Here is a 22,098-nt window from a genome sequence, read left to right as displayed (position 1 = left end):
ACTAATACAGTTATGAAGTTTTTTAAATGGCTGATCATTTCAATAAATACAACATGGATGACTGAATTGTTAAAAAAAATATTGCTCTTTTTATTTAAAATTACAACTTTTTTTTTTTACTTTCTTCATCAATTAATTTATAAACATTTATCACAGTTTTCACAAAAGATAAAGCAGCTGTAGTCAGTGTTAATAACTTTACATCAGTGATGTTTCTTGAGCACAAAATCCTATTCAAATTATTTTTCAACGATATGACTCCAAAGATTGGACTAATGTTGCTGGAAATTTAGCATTGACATAATATTATAAAATACAGTTTATTAAAACAGAAGATAGTGTTTTAGGCTGATGTACACACACCGGCCACTTTATTAGGTACACCTGTCCAACTGCTCGTTAACGCATTCTAATCAGCCAATCACATGGCAGCAACTCAATGCATTTAGGCATGTAGACATGGTCAAGATGATCTGCTGCAGTTCAAACTAGCATCAGAATTTGGAGGAAAGGGGATTTAAGTGACTTTGATTGTGGCATGGTTTTTGTTGCCAGACGGGTACGAAGCAGCTGATCTACTGGAATTTTCACGCCCAACAGTTCTGTGGGTGCCTTGTTGATACCAAAAGTCAGAGGAGAATGGCCAGACTGGTCAAGCTGATAGAAAGGCAACAGTAACTTAAATATCCACTTACAACCGAGGTATGCAGAAGAGCATCTCTGAACGTACAATTCATCCAAACTTGAGGTGGATGGGCTATAGCAGTGTTACGGCTGTAGCCTGTCTGTGCTTGCGTGTGTGTCATGACGTCACTGACTGTTTCCTAGAGTCTGTTCCACCTTCGTGCTTCTGTGGCTAGTTGCGCTAGTTGCAAATTGGCTATAAATATGGACCAACATTAAGCGGAAACAGAGAAGACTTCACTGGCAGGCCTCAAGCTTCGTTTATTTTCTTTAATTTCCTGTTTTTTCTATAAGTCTTACTTTGATCTGATTTGTTATTTGTTGGGTTGTTTATTAGGTTAGTCTTGTATATTTGTTGGAGAACGTGAGTTTTGATTCTTTATTCATTCTTACTTAGTTGTGACATGATTTTGGGTGTAATAAATTAATTAACTTAGACAACTTAATTCATGTGTACTCTTTATGTTGCGTTCCCTTGATGGAATAATTTGTTTGTGTTGATAAAAAAAGTTCGTAACAAGCAGCAAAAGACCACACTGGGTGCCACTCCCAGTGAGGCTACAATTCACACAGGCGAATAGAAGATTGAAAAATGTTGCCTGGTCTGATGAGTGGGGTCTGAATTTGGCATCAACAACATGAAGGTTGTGAAGGTGTAATGATGTGTGCGATATTTTCTTGGCACACTTTGGGCCCATAAGTATCAATTGAGCATCGTGTCAACGCCACAGCCTACCTGAGTATTGCTGCTGACCATGTCCATCCCTTTATGACCACAGTGTACCCATCTTCTGATGGCTACTTCCAGCAGGATAATGCACCATGTCTTAAAGTGCAAATCATTTCAGACTGGTTTCTTAAACATGCATATATTATAAAAAATTTATTTTATTTTGTAATAAATAGCTTTTTTTGCCTTTAAATAATTTATTTACAAATTGTTATTCAGTAAATTGGGTTGATATCAATCTCCAAAACCAATACATATCATTTTAACATAGTTTAGACTGATTTAATACATACATTTTTGATGGTTTTATTCTCTTTTGCTCCTCCAGCCAGTTTCCAGTCAGCGGAATCGGAAGAAGAAGAGCGAAAACCCAAGAAGATCAGAGCCGACTCGTCTGAGGAGGAATCCAGGAAGCGACGCAGACGTTTATCCCTAAAGCGCCGACGGGAGTCAGAGGACGATGACGATGATGATGATTCAGATGAATCCGAGGAAGAGGAGCGTCCTGTCCGGAAGCGAGTAAACCGAATCGACTCTGACGAAAGTGAGAGCGAAGAAGAGGAGAAGGAGGTGAAGAAGAGTCCGCAGGAGAAAGACACAGAAGAGACGAGCGCTAATAAAGGTCCCAGTCCAATAAACGACAACACAGCGGAGCCTCCTTCTACTAATGGACAGAGCCCTATAAAGGGTCTGGAGGGCGTCGCGCCACGGCCGGGAGCAGGAGCAACGCCTAAAAATGGCAACACACCATCCATAGCACCCAATGGCCTGGAAGCCGGCGCACAGGAAGAAGACGAAGACGATCTTTTGGGCGTCACAGACCTCGTAGACTATGTCTGCAACAGCGAACAGTTATAACCTGGCATTCATCTTCATCTTTTTGTAGACCCTCACCACAGATCTCATCAACAGTCCCTGTTATAAATGTGCCAGCGGAACAGATTGTCCACGACACGTTAATAATAATAATAATAATAGCTGTAAATATTTTACCGAACAAACAGTATCAAGAGAAGGAGACGGCAATCCTTTCCCTGAGATGTTTCTTCTCAAACGAAACTCCTCTCTGGAAGCAAAACCTCAAAAACCTCTTTCTTTTTTTACACTAATCACTCAGCCATCTGACATCGGTCATGTGTTTCGATCTCCACTGCTGTCTGTCGCACATTTCAGAGAGAAACGTGGAAGTGGGCGGAGTCTGTGCGAAAGGGGGAGGAGCCTGAGATGATGCGCTATTCCACTCCTAGGCCATTTTTTTAAACATTCGTCTTTTTTATAATCAACATACGAGCGGAAGTTAAATTTCTAGTGTCATTTTGCTGGGAAATTGTTTTTATTAAGTGATGTCATTATAAGCTTTGTTTTGTTACACTATTTATTACAGAATTGTAATTTGTACCGGAAATTATCGCTTTTGGTCGCTCGCACCGTTAAGAGCTGACGGTTCCTGGAAGTTTGTCTAATGGTGATAAATTCTGCTCTTTTTTTTTTCTTATGCCAACTTATTAATATTCAATTTCAGCACCATGTGAAGTCAAACACTATTTACGCTGGCAGCTTTTCAATGCGTCAAATGCCAAATCTTCCACTTGAGGATAAACTGAGGACTCTCCCACGCCGTTGTGCAGTTTGTTTCTCTGTTCATCTCAGATTTTTCCATCTAAGGGATTGTCTTTTTGCCCATCGTATCTGTGTTACAGTGTACTATATTCGTTTTCTTTATATAAATATATGAATATAATCATTGTATTGTTTTGTTTTTCTCCACATGCTGATTATGTATTTTCATAAATTACAAAGCAATACATTTTTCTTACAAGACATGCAGGAAGAAATTCTTCATCTCCTGGTTTCCTCTATTTTTAAAGGTGATACTGAATAATTTCCAACCCTTCCGAGTGCTTCAAGATGCGCCCGTCTCACAGACATGGTATAATCTTGCATTATCCTGGTGTGTATATCTGTAGTTTTTTTGCTGTAACATATTAGAAGCATTTTAAAGTTATACATAGCAGTCCTTTTTATGATTGCAGCTGTTTATAATTTGTTTTGTAGGTACATTTGTACCACTCCAAAGTGGGCACTTCTATCTCATTTTCATAGATTTTGCTTTTTCTTTAAGGTTTTTCCGTCACTCTGTCCTATTTCCACTGATAGCTAAAACATTTCCAAGAATGATCTGCTCTCCAAAAGGAAATACATTTAATATAAAGGCCGACGACAGATTTAATTTTTTTGGTGTCAGAATTGATCAACAAAAGCTGTGTAAAAATGTCTTGTACATTAACGTCTATGCTTGGCATGCACATATCTTCTAGTCTGACTTCTTTGCTCTTGCAGATTTGCAGAATGAATCTTCCCTGTTTTTTTTCTCCTTCAAAATGAGATGTAGAGCATCATTAGGTACAAAACCACAACACATTTCCCCTGAGGTGACCCTTCAACTGTATTGGGCCAATATTCAGCACTCTAGCTTAAAAATCAAAGGTACAGACATTGATTTGAAATTGAAGCCCAGCATAAAATGACAGTATATATTTGTATTTGACATTTTTTTTTAAAATGTCTCCGCTTAATTTGATATTATGAATGCCGAGACCAGTGTTTGAAGATGCCTGATGTAGTTTGACAGCAGATGGACAGATGCCGTCTGGTTTTAGCATTTAGTAACGTCCTTTGTGTTCGTCTGTTCCTCTTTTTTGATGTTTTTGTTAACTGTACTGTAATTTCTTTAATATGATTTACTATCTTGTACATTTGTCATAATAAAAACGAAATGAAACTTGTGTAAGGACAGTGTAATTAATGCCTACTGATCAGACCGAATCGCTTGATTCTGATCGGTTGATGAACATATCTAAAAGCAATGTAGTTTTCATATCACTGCATAAAATAATTACTTCATCTTTTTATACTTTTAATTAGCGGCAAGATATCCAAAACCCACAAAGAATGCATACCAAGCACATAAAAGTATTTAAATGGAAATATTTCCTTGTTTCCCCCACAAAAACACGGATGAGGATGGCATACGTTTTCCCGCTCTTTCTCCGACTTATAATCTAAATACTGACGCAATAACGTTTCTTGCAGCCAACAGAAATGCATACAGCCTCTGCGCTTACAATGTTATGATCAATAAAATAGTTTAGCAACGACTTTTCTGAGTATCTAGGACTGGTAGTAACATTGCTTTTCTAGGAACAGTACATCCAAACTCGGTCCTGGAGGGCCGGTGTCCTGCAGAGTTTAGCTCCAACTTGAGTCAACACACCTGCCAGGAAGTTTCTAGTATCTAGTATAGCGCTTGATTAGCTACTTCAGGTGTGTTTGATTAGAGTTGGACCTAAACTCTCCAGGACACCGTCCCTCCAGGACCGAGTTTGGACACCCCTGATCTAAGAGTTTTGCCATTAAAAGTGGCACTGCTGCTGCTGAAAAGAGTTGAAGTGGAGATTCAGGTAAATCCCAAACTCATTTAATCAATCAGTCAATTTCTATAGCTCTAAAATTACTGTTAATGTAGTTAGCATCGGAAACGGATAAAATACGCAAGGACGTTACTCACATGATCAAAACTTGATAAAATGAATGTCAAGAAATAGCTAGGGTTTGTCTTTACATGTGGGAGGGTAGCCTAACGTTATCTAAACAAGTCTCCAGTCAGTCGTCGTTTTTGAGACTGACGAATTTTTGCCATAAGTATTTTATCACTAAGCCATTTGTTGTATCTTTACAGCTTCTCCTAGATTTCTACATGAACAGATAAAAAAACACGAGAGAAGGACTGAACTCGAGCTGACCAGACCAATAAATACCAGAAGAGTGTTGAACCGAGGTAAATCTGATAATGCAGTTCTTAACGTGACCACTGGGTGGCGTCAGATTTGTGAGAATTAAATGCACATCTATCCGTTTAGTTTACATGTCAACCTGTAAATGATGATTCTTCACATCAAAATAGTTATGTTGCATTTTTATTTTTATGTATTTTTATAGGTGGCAAGGTGGCTCAGTGGTTAGCACTGTTGTCTCACAGCAAGAAGGTTGCTGGTTCGAGCCTCGGCGGGGTCAGTTGGCATTTCTGATTGAAGTCTGCATGTTCTCCCTGTGTTGGCGTGGGTTTCCTCCAGGTGCTCTGATCCCCCCTCAATCTTAAGACATGCACTATAGGAGAATTGGATGAACTAAATTGGCTAGAGTGTATGAAAGCGTGTAAATGTGAGTGTGTATAGGTGTTTCCCAGTGCTGGACTGTGGCTGGAAGTTAGGTCATGTATAATATCAATATAACCATATTGTATAAAAATTATTGTAGCTATGAGCCTACATCATGCTGACGATCAAAAACAAAATCATGATATTTACTAATGCATAGTAAAAATACATGAATGACACTCCTCACAGAGCTTGAGAAGCAGACATACTTTATGATCTATATAATTTGTAAAATAAAGACTTGCAGGTTAAGGAAACAGCATTGCCGCAGGCCTTGTTGCAGATAAAAAGTAAAAAAATAAATAAATTAATAATAATAATAATATACATTATATATATATATATATATATATATATATATATATATATATATACACACACACACACACACACACACACACAGTTGAAGTCAGAATTATTAATAATTAGCGCCCCTGTTTATTTTTTTCCCCAATTTCTGTTTAATGGAGGAAAGATTTTTTCAGCACATTTCTAAGCCTAATAGTTTTAATAACTCATCTCTAATAACTGATTTATTTCATCTTTGCCATGATGACAGTAAATAATATTTTACTTTATATTTTTCAAGACACTTCTATACAGCTTAAAGTGACATTTAAAGGCTAGGTTAATAAGGTTAACTAGGCAGGTTAGGGTAATTAGGCAAGTTATTCTATAACAATGGTTTGTTCTATACACTATTGGAAAAAAATGAGCTTAAAGGGGCTAAAAATTTTGTCCCTAAAATAGTTTAAAAAAAATTCAAAACTGCTTTTATTCTAGCTGAAATAAAACAAATAAGACTTTTTCTTGAAGAAAAAATATTATCAGAAATAACGTGAAAATTTCCTTGCTCTGTTAAACATCATTAGGGAAATATTTAAAAAAGAATAAAAAACGTGCAGACGCAAAAAAAACACCTGCTCGCCCTTCTGCGCTCCATACGCACATGTGGGTTGAGAAACAGGTGCAACTCTCGATTTTCTTTTTGACTTAGTCCCTTTATTAATCCGGGGTCGCCACAGAGGAATGAACCGCCAACTTATCCAGCACATGTTTTAGGCAACGGATGCCCTTCCACCTGCAATTCATCTCTGGGAAACATCCACATACACTCATTCACACTCAAACATGCAAAGTTCACACAGAAACACCAACTGACCCAGCCGAGGCTCGAACCAGCGACCTTCTTGCTGTGGGGTCAAAATGGAAGTTTGTGATTGGGTCAGCCCAATGTCAATAAAGAAAAGAACCAAAGGGCTGCAGATTATGTCACATGGGCCGCCGGTCTGTCCGAAAAAAAAAAAAAAAAAAAGCGTCACAGACAGATCACAGCATCATCAATCAATTAGGTAGAAAAAGAAAAAGTCTGCTAAGAGTTTTATAGGCCGATCAGATCATAAGAGGATGATCAGCCCGGCCCAAAAAGTATATAGGCCCAGCAGAAGCCTGCCCGGTTTGCCAGATGGCCAGTCCACCCCTGGCTGGATCAAATTTACCTTATGAGTCTTTTGAACTTATATTTAATTTAACTGACTTAATACATCTTGAGGAACTTGTAACATTAAGTTAGAACCTGATTAACTTCCTTTAATAAGTTACAACGAACTTAAAACACATGGGGGGGGGTGATACAGTGGATCAGTGGTAAGCACTGTCGCCTTGCAGCAAGAAGCTCTGGTTCGAGTCCCGGCTGGGTAAGTTGGCATTTCTGTGTGGAGTTTGCATGTTCTCTCCGTGTCAATGTGGGTTTACTCTGGTTGCTCAGGTTTCCCCCACAGTCCAAAGACATGCACAAGGTGAATTGATTAAGCTAAATTGGCTGTAGTGTATGTGTGTATTGGCGTTTCCCAGTACTGGGATGCAGCTAAAAGGGCATCCACTGCGTAAAACATACCCTAGATAAATTGGTGGTTCATTCCACTGTGGCGATTCCTGATGAATGAAAGGACTAAGCTGAAGAAAAATGAATGAATGAATGAAGTTGATTGAACATTTAAACAATCAGGAATTGTGCTGTTTCAGCTCATTTTAAATGAAGTAGTATGAACAAGGAGCAAAATACTTTCCTAAAACCAGCAAACTAGTCTGTATTAAGAAGTAGAAGAAGTCCCATCATCAACTCTTTTACAGCCAAGCCAGTTTTCTGCGTTCCTCCTCTCATCAGTTCATGTTTAATTCTTTATGAGACTCTGGCATTCACTTCAAAACTTCTCAGCAGGAATTCCTGTTAGTTGGAGACTTTCCCTTAAAGCGTCCTTAACTTTAACCATCTGATCCCGCATTGTATCGAAAGCGAGCGGCTTCACCATGGCAGCCCTAAAAATCAGAAACAGCCAGCGCTTCTTACACACTGGCACATTTCTCGCACCTTCCTCTCAGAATATATACGTTCGGATGGGACGAGGTGTTTTTGTGAACATACATAACTTTAATTATGAGATCTACTAACATGGAGACCAGCTGTGAAAGGGGATTTACTGGTTTGGATCTCATTACCGCAGAGTCTGGCCGCTGCCGCTGAGCTGAATACTAATGCGGCTCCGCTCTGCATGCTAACAGTCCTCACATAGTCAAACTTTTCAGTTTGTATAGAAGAATGAGTATTTGGGATGGAGAATAGAGCGTGAGGGCGATGGGAGGGAACAGATATAATGCCTCGGGAGAGAACACTTTGCATTTGGACCCTTTAAAAAAGACCACTTGTTTTAAGTGAAATACTGAGGCTTGATGATTTCATGTAAATGTATGTGTGGTGCTCTAATGAATATCCGTAAATTAGCAGATTACTGTATTTTGTGATTCTTGTTTTATGTGTTATTTATGCTTTTGAATTGCTTTATGGGACCTTGATCTTTCTTCCAACATCGTTTATCCTGGAAAAAAGTCTTATATGAACATTTTCAGCAGTTTAAAGTAGGGCTGCACAATTCATTGAAAAGTTTTAAATCTTAATTAAGCTTTTTTATGATTCAGCCAATTATATTTTCAAGCTCAGGAAAGAAGCATAAAAAAGGCGGTCGCACAAGTCTTTACATTGTTTTATATTCAATTCAGTTCATCTTTATTTCTATAGCGCTTATACAATGAAGATCGTGTCAAAGCAGCTTCACAAAGAAGATTATAGTAAATTGAAACAGTGTCAGTCCAGGTTTCAGAGTTGAAGTTCAGTTTAGTTCAGTTCAGTGTGGTTTAATAATCACTGCTGAGAGTCCAAACACTGAAGAGCAAATCCATAGATGTGCATTTTATATATGCTGTTTAACAACATGGACACTTCCAAATAGTGTTAAAGGAGTCACAATGTATATATATGTAACAAATATATTATACATTTATTTACACAAATATATTAAATATATATACACATACATATATATACACATATATATATATATATGTATGTATATATATATATATATATATATATATATATATATATTTATATATATATATATACATACACACACACATATATACACACACACACACACACACACACACACACACACACACATATATATATATATATATATATATATATATGTGTGTATATATGTATGTGTGTGTGTGTGTGTGTGTGTGTGTGTGTGTATGTATATATATATATATATATACATACATACATACATATATATATATATATATATATATATATATATATATATATATATATATATATATATATGTGTATATATATGTATGTGTATATATATTTAATATATTTGTGTAAATAAATGTATAATATATTTGTTACATATATATATATATATATATATATATATATATATATATATATATATATATATACACATACATACACACACAACACACACACACACACACATTTATATATACATATACATATATATATATATATATATATATATATATATATATATATATATATATATATATACACACACACATACATACACACATACATATATATATATATATATATATATATATATATATATATATATATATATATATATATATATATATATATATATACACATACATATATATATATATATATACATACATATATATATATATATATACATACATATATATATATATATATATATATATGTATGTGTGTGTGTGTGTGTGTGTGTGTGTGTATATATACATATGTATGTAACAAATATATTATACATTTGTTTTGCCTTCTATTACTATTTTTTTATTATTACTAGAATTTTATTAAAAAAATATTATTTTATTTTTAAAAATTTTACATACACATATATACATATGATATATATGTAAGTGTGAACTCTTGAAAGTGATATATTGTCTTGGTTGGTTTTGTATATTACGCTACAAAAGCCTTGTGATAAACCGCCACTACGTTTTCTGTAATTTTACAGACTTATTTATTTTTATATTATTTCTTATACATCATTACCAACTAAATTTAGGCCTAATTAATGAGAACAAATGGTCATATACAATCATAACAAACAAAAGAACAACCTCAGAGCTCGCAACAGGTCTGCTTATTAAACATTATCACCTATTGTTAAAAATCTGTTTGCCTACAGAGGAAACGAATAGTGTTTGTAGTTCCAGCAACCACTCTTTTAGATGTGTTAATGTTTTTAGTTCCTTTAGGAACTGCTCCATATTGATGAACCCCTCCCAAGTGTGTGAACTCGGAAGTGTCTTTTGTTTTCTTTTGAATTGGTTTCACTATTCGTCCTGCTTTCAGGGGGATTTTTTTTTCTTTGGTGTGAATATGGTTATGTGGGAGTGATTGCTCTTTGTCACAGTGAGGTCATCATGAGGTAATGTGAAGAGGCAAACGGCCACTCAAGTTCAGCGCCACAAAAATACAACCGTGCAAATGCCCATTTACTCTCTTTGAATAGATTATTTAATTTTGTCCATTAAATAAAACAATAAATGACTGCATCATTTATCAAAATAATAAGATTACATTGGATTAAATGCATCATCACTTAAATAAATGCAATACACATTTAAATCATTATATTTCAGTAATCTAGTTTGTTAATAACAAAAATAAAAGAAATAATAATTGAATACAATAAAATACATTTAATAAAATATTTTTAAAAATACATAAATATTAATTTCATTCAAGCTTGTTAATATTCAAAATAAAAGAACTTGCATTAACATAACATTTATCAAATCAAGAATAATGTGATTTAAATAATAAATGAAAATTTAAAAAAAGAAAATATTTAAAATACATAAATATTAATTTCGTCCTAGTTTGTATATAATCAAAATAACAGAAATTGTATTAAAATAACATTCATCAAATCACAAATAATGTGATTTAAATAATAAATTCATACACTTAAAAATTAATTTTCTAAACCTATAATAAAAAAAAGAAATAATAATTTTATGGTAATAATAAAAATTACAGAATTTGTATTAGAAGCATCTATAATTTTTTTCCGCAAATCGTTTAAATAATTTAAATAAATTTTGATAAAAATATTTTAAAAAAATACATAAATATTAATTTCATTCAAGTTTGTTAATATTTACAATAAAATAAATTGCATTTCCATAACATTTATCAAATCAAAAATAATGTGATTTAAATACACAATACAGTTATTAAACAATAGAAATACATTTTATAAAAATATTTAAAATACATAAATATTTATTTCATCCTAGTTTGTTAATAATCAAAATGAAGGAAATTGTATTAAAACTACATTTATAAAATCAAGAATAATGTGTTTTTAATATTAAATGAATACGATAAAAAATATTAAACATACATACATATTAATTTAATGTTAATACTCAAAATAAGTTTGTATTTAAAATTACATTTATCATATAAAAATAATGTGATTTGAATAATAAATTAATAAGTTTAAAATACATTTGATACAAATATTTAAAATACATAAATATTAATTTAATCCAATTTGTTCATTCATTCATTCATTTTCTTTTCGGCTTAGTCCCTTTATTAATCCGGGGTTGCCACAGTGGAATGAACCGCCAACTTATCAAGCAAGTTTTTACACAGCGGATGCCCTTCCAGCCACAACCCATCTCTGGGAAACATCCACACAAACATCCACACACACACTCATATGGACAATTTAGCCTACCCAATTCACCTGTACCGCATGTCTTTAGACTGTGGGGGAAACCGGAGCACCCGAAGGAAACCCACACGAAGACAGGGAGAACATGCAAACTCCACACAGAAACGCCAACTGAGCCGAGGTTTGAACCATGTAGCAACCTTCTTGCTGTGAGGCGACAGCACTACCTACTGCGCCACTGCCTCGCCTATCCTAGTCTGTTAATAATCAAAATGAAAGAAATTGTATTAAAAGTAGATTTATCAAATCAAGAATAATGTGATTTAAATAATAAATTAATATGATAAAAATCTTAAAAATAAATGCATATTAATTTCATGTTAATAATTAAAATAACAGAAACTGTATTTAAAATAACATTTATCAAATCAATAATAATGTGATTTAAGTAATATAATAATACCATACAAATATATGTTATATATAATCTTTAAAGTGCACCTATTTTACCCATTTTACAAGATGTAAGATAAAATTTTGGATTCTCCAGAATGTGTCTAAAGTTTCAGCTAAAAACATATCAGATCATTTATCATATAATGTAGAATCTGCCCATTTTGGTGTCTTGAGTACATTGTAGCTGTTTTTGTAGCCTTTGGCTTTAAATCCAAATGAGCTGCTTTTCCCCGCCCATCGCTTTCACGGGCATGTCTGCTTTTCATGCGTGAAGTCAGATAAACAGCAATCAGTGATAGAGACAAACATGGATGAAGCTGAAATAAGCTCATGAGTCAAAAATACCTAGTAAGTTTATTTCATGTAATTGTGGTGGAATTTATTCAAGCCTTTCTGAAACGATGAGTCTCGGACAAATGCTGTTTGCAGTACACACACACCCACACACAAACACACCTATTAGCGTTTAATGACACCATGCAGCTGTGGTGATTATAGCTGTGAAGAATTAATGATTTTAGTGTCTTAATTACAAGCATGCTCTGTTTTAAAAACATTTTAAACTTAGAAAAATTATTTATTGAGGTGCAGCTAATCACAGAGAGGTGCAACATATGTTTTTATAGTTTCTTTGCAAAAAATGTTCAGTAGACGTGTATACTTGTTATCATGGAGATATGGCACCTGTCAATCAATTCAGTGGGCGGGGAAAACCGCACTCCTATGTCATAATGTGATGGGTCTCAAAGTCACTAAGATGTAGATCCTATTTTAACATCAGGAAACTTTAATGAAGAGACTTGTGTTTATATCACCAATATAACCATATTATACCAATATGACTGTGGACACACTATACCTACACACAGTTCTGTCCAAACCGCTTACAAAAGTTGATTTTCATCATAGTTGTACTTTAAAATACTTAAATATTAATTTCATTGTAGTTTGTTAATAATCAAACGAAAAGAAATTGTATTAAAATAACATTTATCAAATCAAGAATAATGCGAGTTTTATATAATAAATTAAGACAATAATAATACATTTTATAAAAAAATATTTCAAATACATAAATATTATTTTTATAAGTTAATGCATAATAAATAATCTAATAATCATATTGACATTAAACATGACGTCAAAATTTTTATTTGATTTGATGTCAAACCCTTGACGTCCATTTAAAAAATAAAAGCAACAAAAAATTATGTAATTTAATAATCAATTAATACAATAAAAATACATTTTATAAAAAATATTTAAAATTCTCAGCAGGCGAAAATATTATTAAAATATTATTTTCATCCATTAATGCAAAATAATTAATCTCCTTATATGCAAATATACTATCTGTCTTTATATGAAAGCACAATTTGCCATAGAATGGAAGTATTTTGCATTAAACTCTCATCAATAAAGACACAGTGACATATATAGATTATACTCTTCCTGCTTCCATTTTGATCATCTAGTGTTTTTTTTCTATATGATTTTTTGTTTAGTGAGGGTAGAGAGGCTCTTTGCACAAAGCGGCATCCCTGCGGACCTGCTGAATGAGCAGAGCCTCTGCTAATGGCCTGAATGGTTGCTGGGTGATGATGAGCCATTGATGCAGGCAGACACACTGAGTTTGCTCATCACAGCGGGGCTCTGAAAGACCCTACCGCAGATCAGCCTCTTATAGTTCAAACATACCAAATCCAAAAGGGCTGTTTTAAAATATGTTCAAATGTAAACCAAAAAAGGAAACATTTAGGTTTTTCTGAGACAAGGTTTACAAGGACATCAATAATCAAATTATTTGCCATAATCTGAATAAGACAAGAGCGCTAGATGTCCATCGTGGAGATGCTGCAGGTGGGAGAGGTCACCGGCTGGTGTACAGGCTGTCCCTTCAGGATCAATGCGAGGACTCGTCGGTCACTGGGGTCTTACAAGGATCACAAGGGGTCTTACATGGGGTCACAATTATTCTCTTATCACAATTACACTATTCACAATTCTATTCTCTATTCACAATTACAATCTTATCACAGACAAGAGTGCAAGATGTCCATCGTGGAGATGCTGCAGGTGGGAGAGGTCACCGGCTGGTGTACAGGCTGTCCCTTCAGGATCAATGCGAGGACTCGTCACAAGGGGTCTTACATGCTCTCCACTCCACCATAACCAACACAGCAGCTGCTCAGGATACGGCCTGGTCCAAGATTATGAAAACCTCAGGAATAATAAAAAAAGACTCGCATAAGCGTCAAATTGTAATGTCTTTGGGGAAGTGTTCCCAGCAATGAAGCTGCCGTTAAAACTCATCAAACATTCATTTGCATTAAGTGAAGTTTATTTATAAACTAACTTCGAGAGGATCACGTGCTTATGATTGAACACAGCTGGTCATGCATTAGCCAATTCATGATTCACCAATCAGACGATTCCTAAGCCACTATAAATACCCTAAGTTCTATATAACAGCCATCTTCGTTTTGAAGAATCCCCCCTACTCCTCCTCCTTTCCTAGATGGGTGGCAAGGTGGCCCAGTGGTTAGCACCGTTGCCTCACAGCAAGAATATCGCTGGTTTTAGTCCTTACCAAGCCAGCCGACATTTCTGTGCGTAGTTTACACATTCTTCCAGTGTTCATGTGGGTTTCCCCCGGGTCGCCCGGCTTCCTCCCACCACCCAAAAACTTGCAACCTACTTTAATTAATAGACTAATCCAAATCAGCACCATAGACATGCACCTAGTCAGTAGTTCTCTCTTAAGAGCAATCGCTATCTGTTCATTAGCTACTACAGCAGGGGAGTTTCAAGATCTACCTGAGCTCAAACTCCTCTCTCGCCCTGCAACGGGAGGGAGCCTCGGGCTCGAGGATCTTCTGAGCTCAGGGCTCTCTCCCGGGACAGCATGCCAAACAAACTTTATAATCAATCATTAGCTAAGTGTGAACTCTTGAAAGAAAAATTACCACATTAACCTTTTCAGATTAAAGTAAGAATTATTAGCCCTCCTGTGGATTATTATTATTATTATAAGTTTTTTTTTTTAACTATTTCCTAAAATGATGTTTAACAGAGCATGGAATTTTTCACAGTATTTCAGATAATATGTTTTCTTCTGGAGAAAGTTTTATTTGTTTTATTTTGGCTAGAATAAAACTTTAAATTTTTAATAGCCATTTTAAGGTCAATATTATTAGCCCCTTTAAGCAATATTTTTGTCCGATTGTCTACACACCATCGTTATTCACCCTATTCTTCGCCGACGAGCGGGCGCAGCCATCTGAATCTTTTTGACTCGAGACCGGGTCTCATTCACTTCCATTCGTTTCTAGACATTAAAAACGGCTTGTTTCGCTGTTTGATGTTGCAAACTGATATTATCTTATATTATTCTACTCGGTCTATATTGTCATGCAAACATTTGTTTGTAGAGCAAGTAGTTCAATCGTTTTCTGCCGTTTATTATTCCTAGTTATTTCTCCCATAGGCGACGGAATCGGAAGTTCTGAAACATTCACGAAAACAGGCGCACTTCTGCATTTTAGAATAAAGTCAATACAATGAGTTGCCTAATTACCTTAACTTGCCAAATTAATCTAAGCCTTTAAATGTCACTTTAAGGTCAATACTAGTGTCTTTAAAAAATCTAGTAAAATATGATGTACTGTCATCATGGCAAAGATAAAATAAATCAGTTATTAGAGATGTCTTTTTCCATTAAAAAACAGATATTGGGGAAAAATATATACAGGGGGGCTAATGATTCTGACATGAACTACACACACATGCATTTATTATATGTGTTTGTGTGTGTTGTTTTACTTCCGTTTGGGTCTACGTCAAGAGGAAATGTGTGTGTGCGAGTTCTGATGATTCATTTGTACTGCATAAGCAATAGTTTTAGGCGCAGTGACTCTATTCTCCTCGATCTAAACCCTCACACTCAACAAGTTCTGGGAAACCAGTGCTCTCACACGACGGCCCTGCTCTCCCGCAAAATACAGCAATCTTCAAATGCTCTCCCTCAAAACTGTAAGCAGAAAGGCTGAAAGCTTCTTTTGTGCTTCATCTCTTTTGTCTGCCGAGAAGAGAGAGAGATTGGGGAAGAGGGGGGTTCCTGCTCTGGAAGTGTTTGGTCCAAATTACACATTCAAGGCGAGCACTGTTTATAATTACTCTCACAGAGGACAGACAAAAGCAGAGACATTCCAAGAGCCCAGTGAAGAGGACCAGCTCATTCTGAGAAAGGACAGAGACCTACATCATAACCTCATTCACATGGACTCCTCTAAACTCAGAGCTGGGGAAATGCATGTAAAACTGGCATGTGTGCCTCTGGATCAGCCTGGAGTCAACTGGAAATGGCGTTATAAGTTGGGCATTTCCAGTCCTGAATGCTGATTGGTCAATTCGACATTCCAGACCTGCTAAATAGACAGGTGCAATCACCATGACATATTCTTCCAAATAGAAGTGTTTTGCAATAAATAGTTAATATATCAGATTTCACTTAGAATGTTTTAGTTAAATCACAAATGATAATAACTCACCATTTACTCACCCTCAGGTTATCAAAATTGTGTATGAGCTTCCTCTGATGAAAACAAGATACACTTACCGGCCAATTTATTAGGTACCCACGTCACATTAAAGCTAATTTCTAATAAGCCAATCACATGGCTGCAACTCAACACATTTAGGCATGTAGACATGGTCAAAACAATCTTCTGTAGTTCAAACCGAGCATCAGAATGGGGGAGAAAGGTGATTAAGGTGATTCATCCACAACCATCTCTAGGGTTTACAGAGAATGGTCCGAAAAAGAGAAAACATCCAGTGAGGAGCAGTTCTGTGGGCACAAATGCTTTGTTGATGCCAGAGGTTAGAGGAGAATGGCCAGACTGGTCGAGCTGATAGAAAGGTGACAGTAACTCAAATAACCACTCGTTACAACCGTGGTATGCAGAAGAGCATCTCTGAACATCCAACATTGAGGGGGACAGATTACAGCAGCAGAAGACAGACACTGGGTGTCAATCCTGTCAGCTAAAAACAGGAAACTAAAGCTACAATCCGCACAGGCTCACCAAAATTTCACAATAGAAGATTGGGAAAACGTTGCCTGGTCTGATGAGTCTCGATTTCTGCTATGACATTCGGATGGTAGGTTCAGAATTTGGCATCAACAACATGAAAGCATGGATCCATCCTGCTTTGTATCAACGGTTTAGGCTGCTGATGGTGTAATGGTGTGGGGGATATTTTCTTGGCACACTTTGGGCCCATTATTAGTATCAATTGAGCATCAAGTCAATGCCACAGCCTACCTGAGTATTGTTGCTGACCATGTCCATCCCTTTATGACCACAGTGTATTTATCTTCTGATGGGTACTTCCAACGGGATAACCCATCATGTCATAAGGCGCGAATCATCTCAGCCTGGTTTCTTGAACATGACAATGAGTTCACTGTACTCAAATGGCCTCCACAGTCACCAGAACTCAATCCAATAGAGCACCGTTGGGATGTGGTGAAACGGGAGATTCGCATCATGGATGTGCAACCGACAAATCTGCAGCAACTGCGTCATGTCGATATAGACCAAAATCTCTGAGGACTATTTCCAGTACATTTTTTAATCTGCCACAAAAGATTTAGGCAGTTCTAGAAAAGTAGGTCCAACGCAGTACTAGTGAGGTGTACCTAATAAAGTGGCCGGTGAGTGTAATTTGATAATTGTTGGTTTGAAAAAGAAGTGACTGGACTAGGGGGGAAATACTATTGTTAGAATGTTTGGTTGCCTATTTCCATCAAAATATCATCCTTCTCATCATCCTTTTAACATATAAAGTTTTTATTTAATACATGCTTCAGTCAATGAGTGCGTAAAATAAGTTGAAACTGTTTTAAAGTTAATAGTGAGAGGAAATTTTGTGAAGCAGCATATTTCATGTTCTGGAGTGCAAAACCACTGGGAAACACCCATACACACTCATACTCATACACTACGGACAATTTAGCTTACCCAATTCACCTATACCGCATGTCTTTGGACTGTGGGGGAAACCGAAGCACCCAGAAGGAACAGGGAGAACATGCAGACTCTACACAGAAATGCCAACTGACCCAGCCGAGGCTTGAACCAGCAACCTTCTTGCTGTTAGACGATCGTGCTACCCACTGCGTTACCATGCCGGCCCTAAATACAAAATATAAAATAGCTAATATTGTTCGATTCTGGCACAGAATGATCACTTTACATCATGGGCTCTCGGTGTACCTTCAGGAGCCAAGGGTAATGCTTTGAATATGCCTGTATGTTTTTTGCACCCTAAAATAGATGGAAACACCATTTTTTGCCCAAAATCATCTTACATTTTATATTAAATAAATAAAAATAAAAAAACACAGACATCTTGGTTAACCTGAGGTTGAGTAAATAAATAGATCACTTTCATTTTTGGGTTATCTATCCTTTATTTATCCTTTTGTCTTAAATGTTTTTGTTTTGTTATATCTGTATTTGTTGCATTGTGAGTTCCAAAAAAAATCTAAAAATGTCCAAAATAGTCAGTCACTTGTTGTCTCTTATTGCTTAATTTGATCAAAGCACAAAGGATAGACCCTTTACTTGGTCTAAAAGGGTAAAAATGTCCATTCAAGAGTGACGTCATGGCTCAGGAACAGTTCACACACACATACACACACAGTGAATGAGGGAAATAAGTAGTGTTTGTCCGGCCTGTGAGAGAGGTGAGTGTGTGAAACAGCTCTCACCCCAAAGGACGTCCCATCACGAGAGTCATCTGAATGGCTTAAAGACCTGCCGAGAGTGTTAGACCCTGGAGGGTGGCGATACACTGCGCCTTAACATGATTTAACGTACTCGTTCTCAGCCAATGAAATCCACTTGCAGGAATAAATGTGAAACATGACGGGAGTTTTAATGGTTTAGCGTAAAGATGTAATGGTCTGAAAATTTCATATCATGATTATAATGACCGAAATGATCACAGTCATCAATATTATCACAGTTTGGTGAAAATGATCTAAAGTGTTATATATGTCACACACATTTATTATTTCACATACATTGTTTTTTTGTGTGTGTTTATGTGTCTTTAGACTTGAGGGGGAAACCGGAGAAGCCAGAGGAAACCCACGCCAACACAGGGGGAACATGTAAACTCCACACAGAAACACCAACTGGCCCAGCCGGGACTCGAACCAGCAACCTTTTTGCTGTAAGGGCGCTAGTGCTAACCACTGAGCCACCATGTTTCCCTTTTTGATTTTCTTCCTTATGGTATTATTTGTTAAACCTTCACTTTTTCAAACTGCTTCACAAGGATCCATGTTCCTGATTCCACAGCCTGTCATTTTGGCAGTTTTCCTTCTATAAGCTAGCTTTGAGTTCTGAAACTGCAGGGTGTTTATATAATACATTATGCTTCACGCAGGTGAGTGGGCTTAACCAACCACTTGTAGGAGACGCTCTTTTCCTCTTCATATCCACTGGTATACTTCCTTATAAACCCTCCACGTTTCTGAGAAAACTGCAATTTTAAATGTAATTCACGCAGGTGAGTAAACTTGAAAAACCACATTTAGGACTACTACATTTTTCCTCAGTGTTTGTGTGTGTGTGTGTGTGTGTGTGTGTGTGTGTGTGTGTGTGTGTGTGTGTGTGTGTGTGTGTTAAAAAAAACTGCTAAACATACTTGGAGTTACTTATCCTTACAGTGTTATCCTGGTCTCTAGTGATTTGAAGTGCTTCTATTATCCTCATTTTAAGTTGCTTTGGATGAAAGTGTCTTTTAAATAAATAAATGTAAACGATCAAAGCAGCCCATATGGAAATCTGATGCATGGAAATGTGCAAGTTACATAAGTGACATACAAGGTAATCTTTGGATTTGACATATATAAATGTCATTTATGCAGCGTATATTTCAAAACATGACCGCTTTTAGATATTTTTCATGTATCAATTTGTTCAAATATATATTATATATACACTACCAGATAAAAGTCTTGTTGTCTATCCAAGTTTTAGGAATAACAAATAATAACTTGACTTCTAGTTGATCATTTGGTGTCAGAAGTGGACATTTATTTTATACACTTATTTTACCACAATAAAATATGATCATGCCTTGATTTTTAATTATTTAATTAGGACAGTAAGGTCTGACTTAGCTTTGACAAAAGTCTTGTCACTTAACAGAAATAATGTCCAGTATAGAATATAAAGTCATGCTGCAGTGGACAAAGAATGAATATTTTGTTTGACTCCCATGAGCTTGGAGGACTGCATCCATACATCTCTGCTACTCAAATCACTTATTAATAAAGTCATCTGGAATAGCAAAGAAAGCGTTCTTGCAGGACTCTCAGAGTTCATCAAGATGTTTTGGATTCATCTTCAATGTCTTCTCCTCCATCTTACCTCACACATGCTCAATAATGTTCATGTCTGGTGACTGGGCTGGCCAATCCTGGAGCACCTTGACCTTCTTTGCTTTCAGGATCTTTGATGTGGAGGCTGAAGTATGAGAAGGAGCGCTATCCTGCTGAAGAACTTGCCCTCTCCTGTGGTTTGTAATGTAATGGGCAGCACAAATGTCTTGATACCTCAGGCTGTTGATGTTGCTATCCACTCTGCAGATCTCTCACACGCCCCCATACTAAATGTAACCCTAAACCATGATTTTTCCTTCACCAAACTTGACTGATTTCTCTGAGAATCTTGGGTCCTTGTTGGTTCCAATAGGTCTTCTGCAGTATTTGTGATGATTGGGATGCAGTTCAACATGATTTGTCAGAAAAATCTACCTTCTACCACTTTTCCAACTGATCAACTAAAAGTCAAGTTATTATTTGTTTCCCTTACAACTGGGATCGGCGACAAGACTTTCGTCAGGTAGTATTAAGTTGAAGTCAGAATTATTAGCCCCATTGTATATTTTCCTCATTTTTTGTTTAACATTGATACAAATTTTTAACCGATTTCTAAGCATAACAGTTTTAATAACTGATTTCTAATAACTGATTTCTCTTATCTTTGCCATGATGACAGTAAATAATATTTAACTACACATTTTTCAAGATTCTATTTTCAGCTTAAAGTGCATATTAAGGGCCTAACTAGGTTAATTAGGCAAGTTCCAGATATTTTTGCAATATATAAATAAATAGATTCTGATTGGAAAAATAAAATTGCTCTGAAAGTTAGTCTAACAACCCTGTTCTTTTGTGCAGTTATTATATTTTTTTTAAACTGGACCTACTACTAACATGCCTGTTTACAGTTTTTCTCAGTCACTTTGGTGCGTTTCTCACAACACTATTTACATTTGCACAACAGTTAATGCATTTCTCAAAACAATTAGTACAAACTGCAAAACCTAGCTGATAACCTGCAAAAGCGTGTCACTTGCTCAAATGGATAGTTCATTCCTCAAAAGCAAGTATTGATGTCAATGAAAGTGTCAGTTTCATCAAGATGAAGAGTCCCAACAACAATGTTTATAAACAAGATAGTCGAATGGCTTTGTCATGTTTTTATTATGACAGTTTACTCGGTACATTTTTTCCAATAAAGTCAGCTTTTGGTGACACTTCCTGAAAATGCTCAAGACAGCACTATATGCACACTATTCCCAGATAGCAGGCAGTAATCGGCCCGAGCTCGGCTGCCCTCCGGCGCCTCCGGCTCCGACTCGGCATCGGCGAGTGTTATCCGGGCCGAGTGCGGCCCGCAGCTCGCTCGCGCACATGCGGTTGTGATGCGGCTGTAAAGCACTGGCCCGATTCCGGTCAACCATATGGCAACCGATTAAGGCTGATGGCAACCGATTAAGTCCTTTATTTATCTAGTTATCTGTTAGCTCCACGTTTAATGATAATTTGAGAAAATATTCATGGTACGATAGCAAAAAAAAAAAAAAGAAT

At 36.1% G+C, this 22,098-nt stretch overlaps 1 protein-coding gene and 1 long non-coding RNA gene across 3 annotated transcripts in view; both read left to right on the top strand.

The window, feature by feature from the left end:
* The window catches only part of rsf1b.1 (remodeling and spacing factor 1b, tandem duplicate 1), a 32,023-nt gene extending 27,823 nt beyond the window's left edge, over nucleotides 1-4,200 (top strand). For both annotated transcript variants that reach the window (XM_017358080.4, XM_017358078.4), the window contains one exon: nucleotides 1,743-4,200. In XM_017358080.4, the coding sequence (XP_017213569.2) occupies nucleotides 1,743-2,272 (530 nt within the window). In that variant the 3' untranslated portion in view covers nucleotides 2,273-4,200. The remainder of the gene's footprint in view (nucleotides 1-1,742) is intronic.
* A 484-nt stretch (nucleotides 4,201-4,684) lies between these two features.
* Nucleotides 4,685-22,080, top strand: LOC141376435 (uncharacterized). Its single transcript, XR_012386477.1, has 4 exons — nucleotides 4,685-4,875; nucleotides 5,154-5,252; nucleotides 19,270-19,388; nucleotides 19,605-22,080. It is a non-coding gene; the product is annotated as an uncharacterized lncRNA (long non-coding RNA).
* The last annotated feature ends 18 nt before the right edge of the window (nucleotides 22,081-22,098 follow it).

This window comes from Danio rerio, chromosome 10, assembly GCF_049306965.1.
Source record: "Danio rerio strain Tuebingen ecotype United States chromosome 10, GRCz12tu, whole genome shotgun sequence".
In the NCBI taxonomy this organism is placed as follows: domain Eukaryota; kingdom Metazoa; phylum Chordata; class Actinopteri; order Cypriniformes; family Danionidae; genus Danio; species Danio rerio.
The sequence above is the reverse complement of the archived record's forward strand: the minus strand, read 5'-3'. Positions and strand labels throughout refer to the sequence as shown.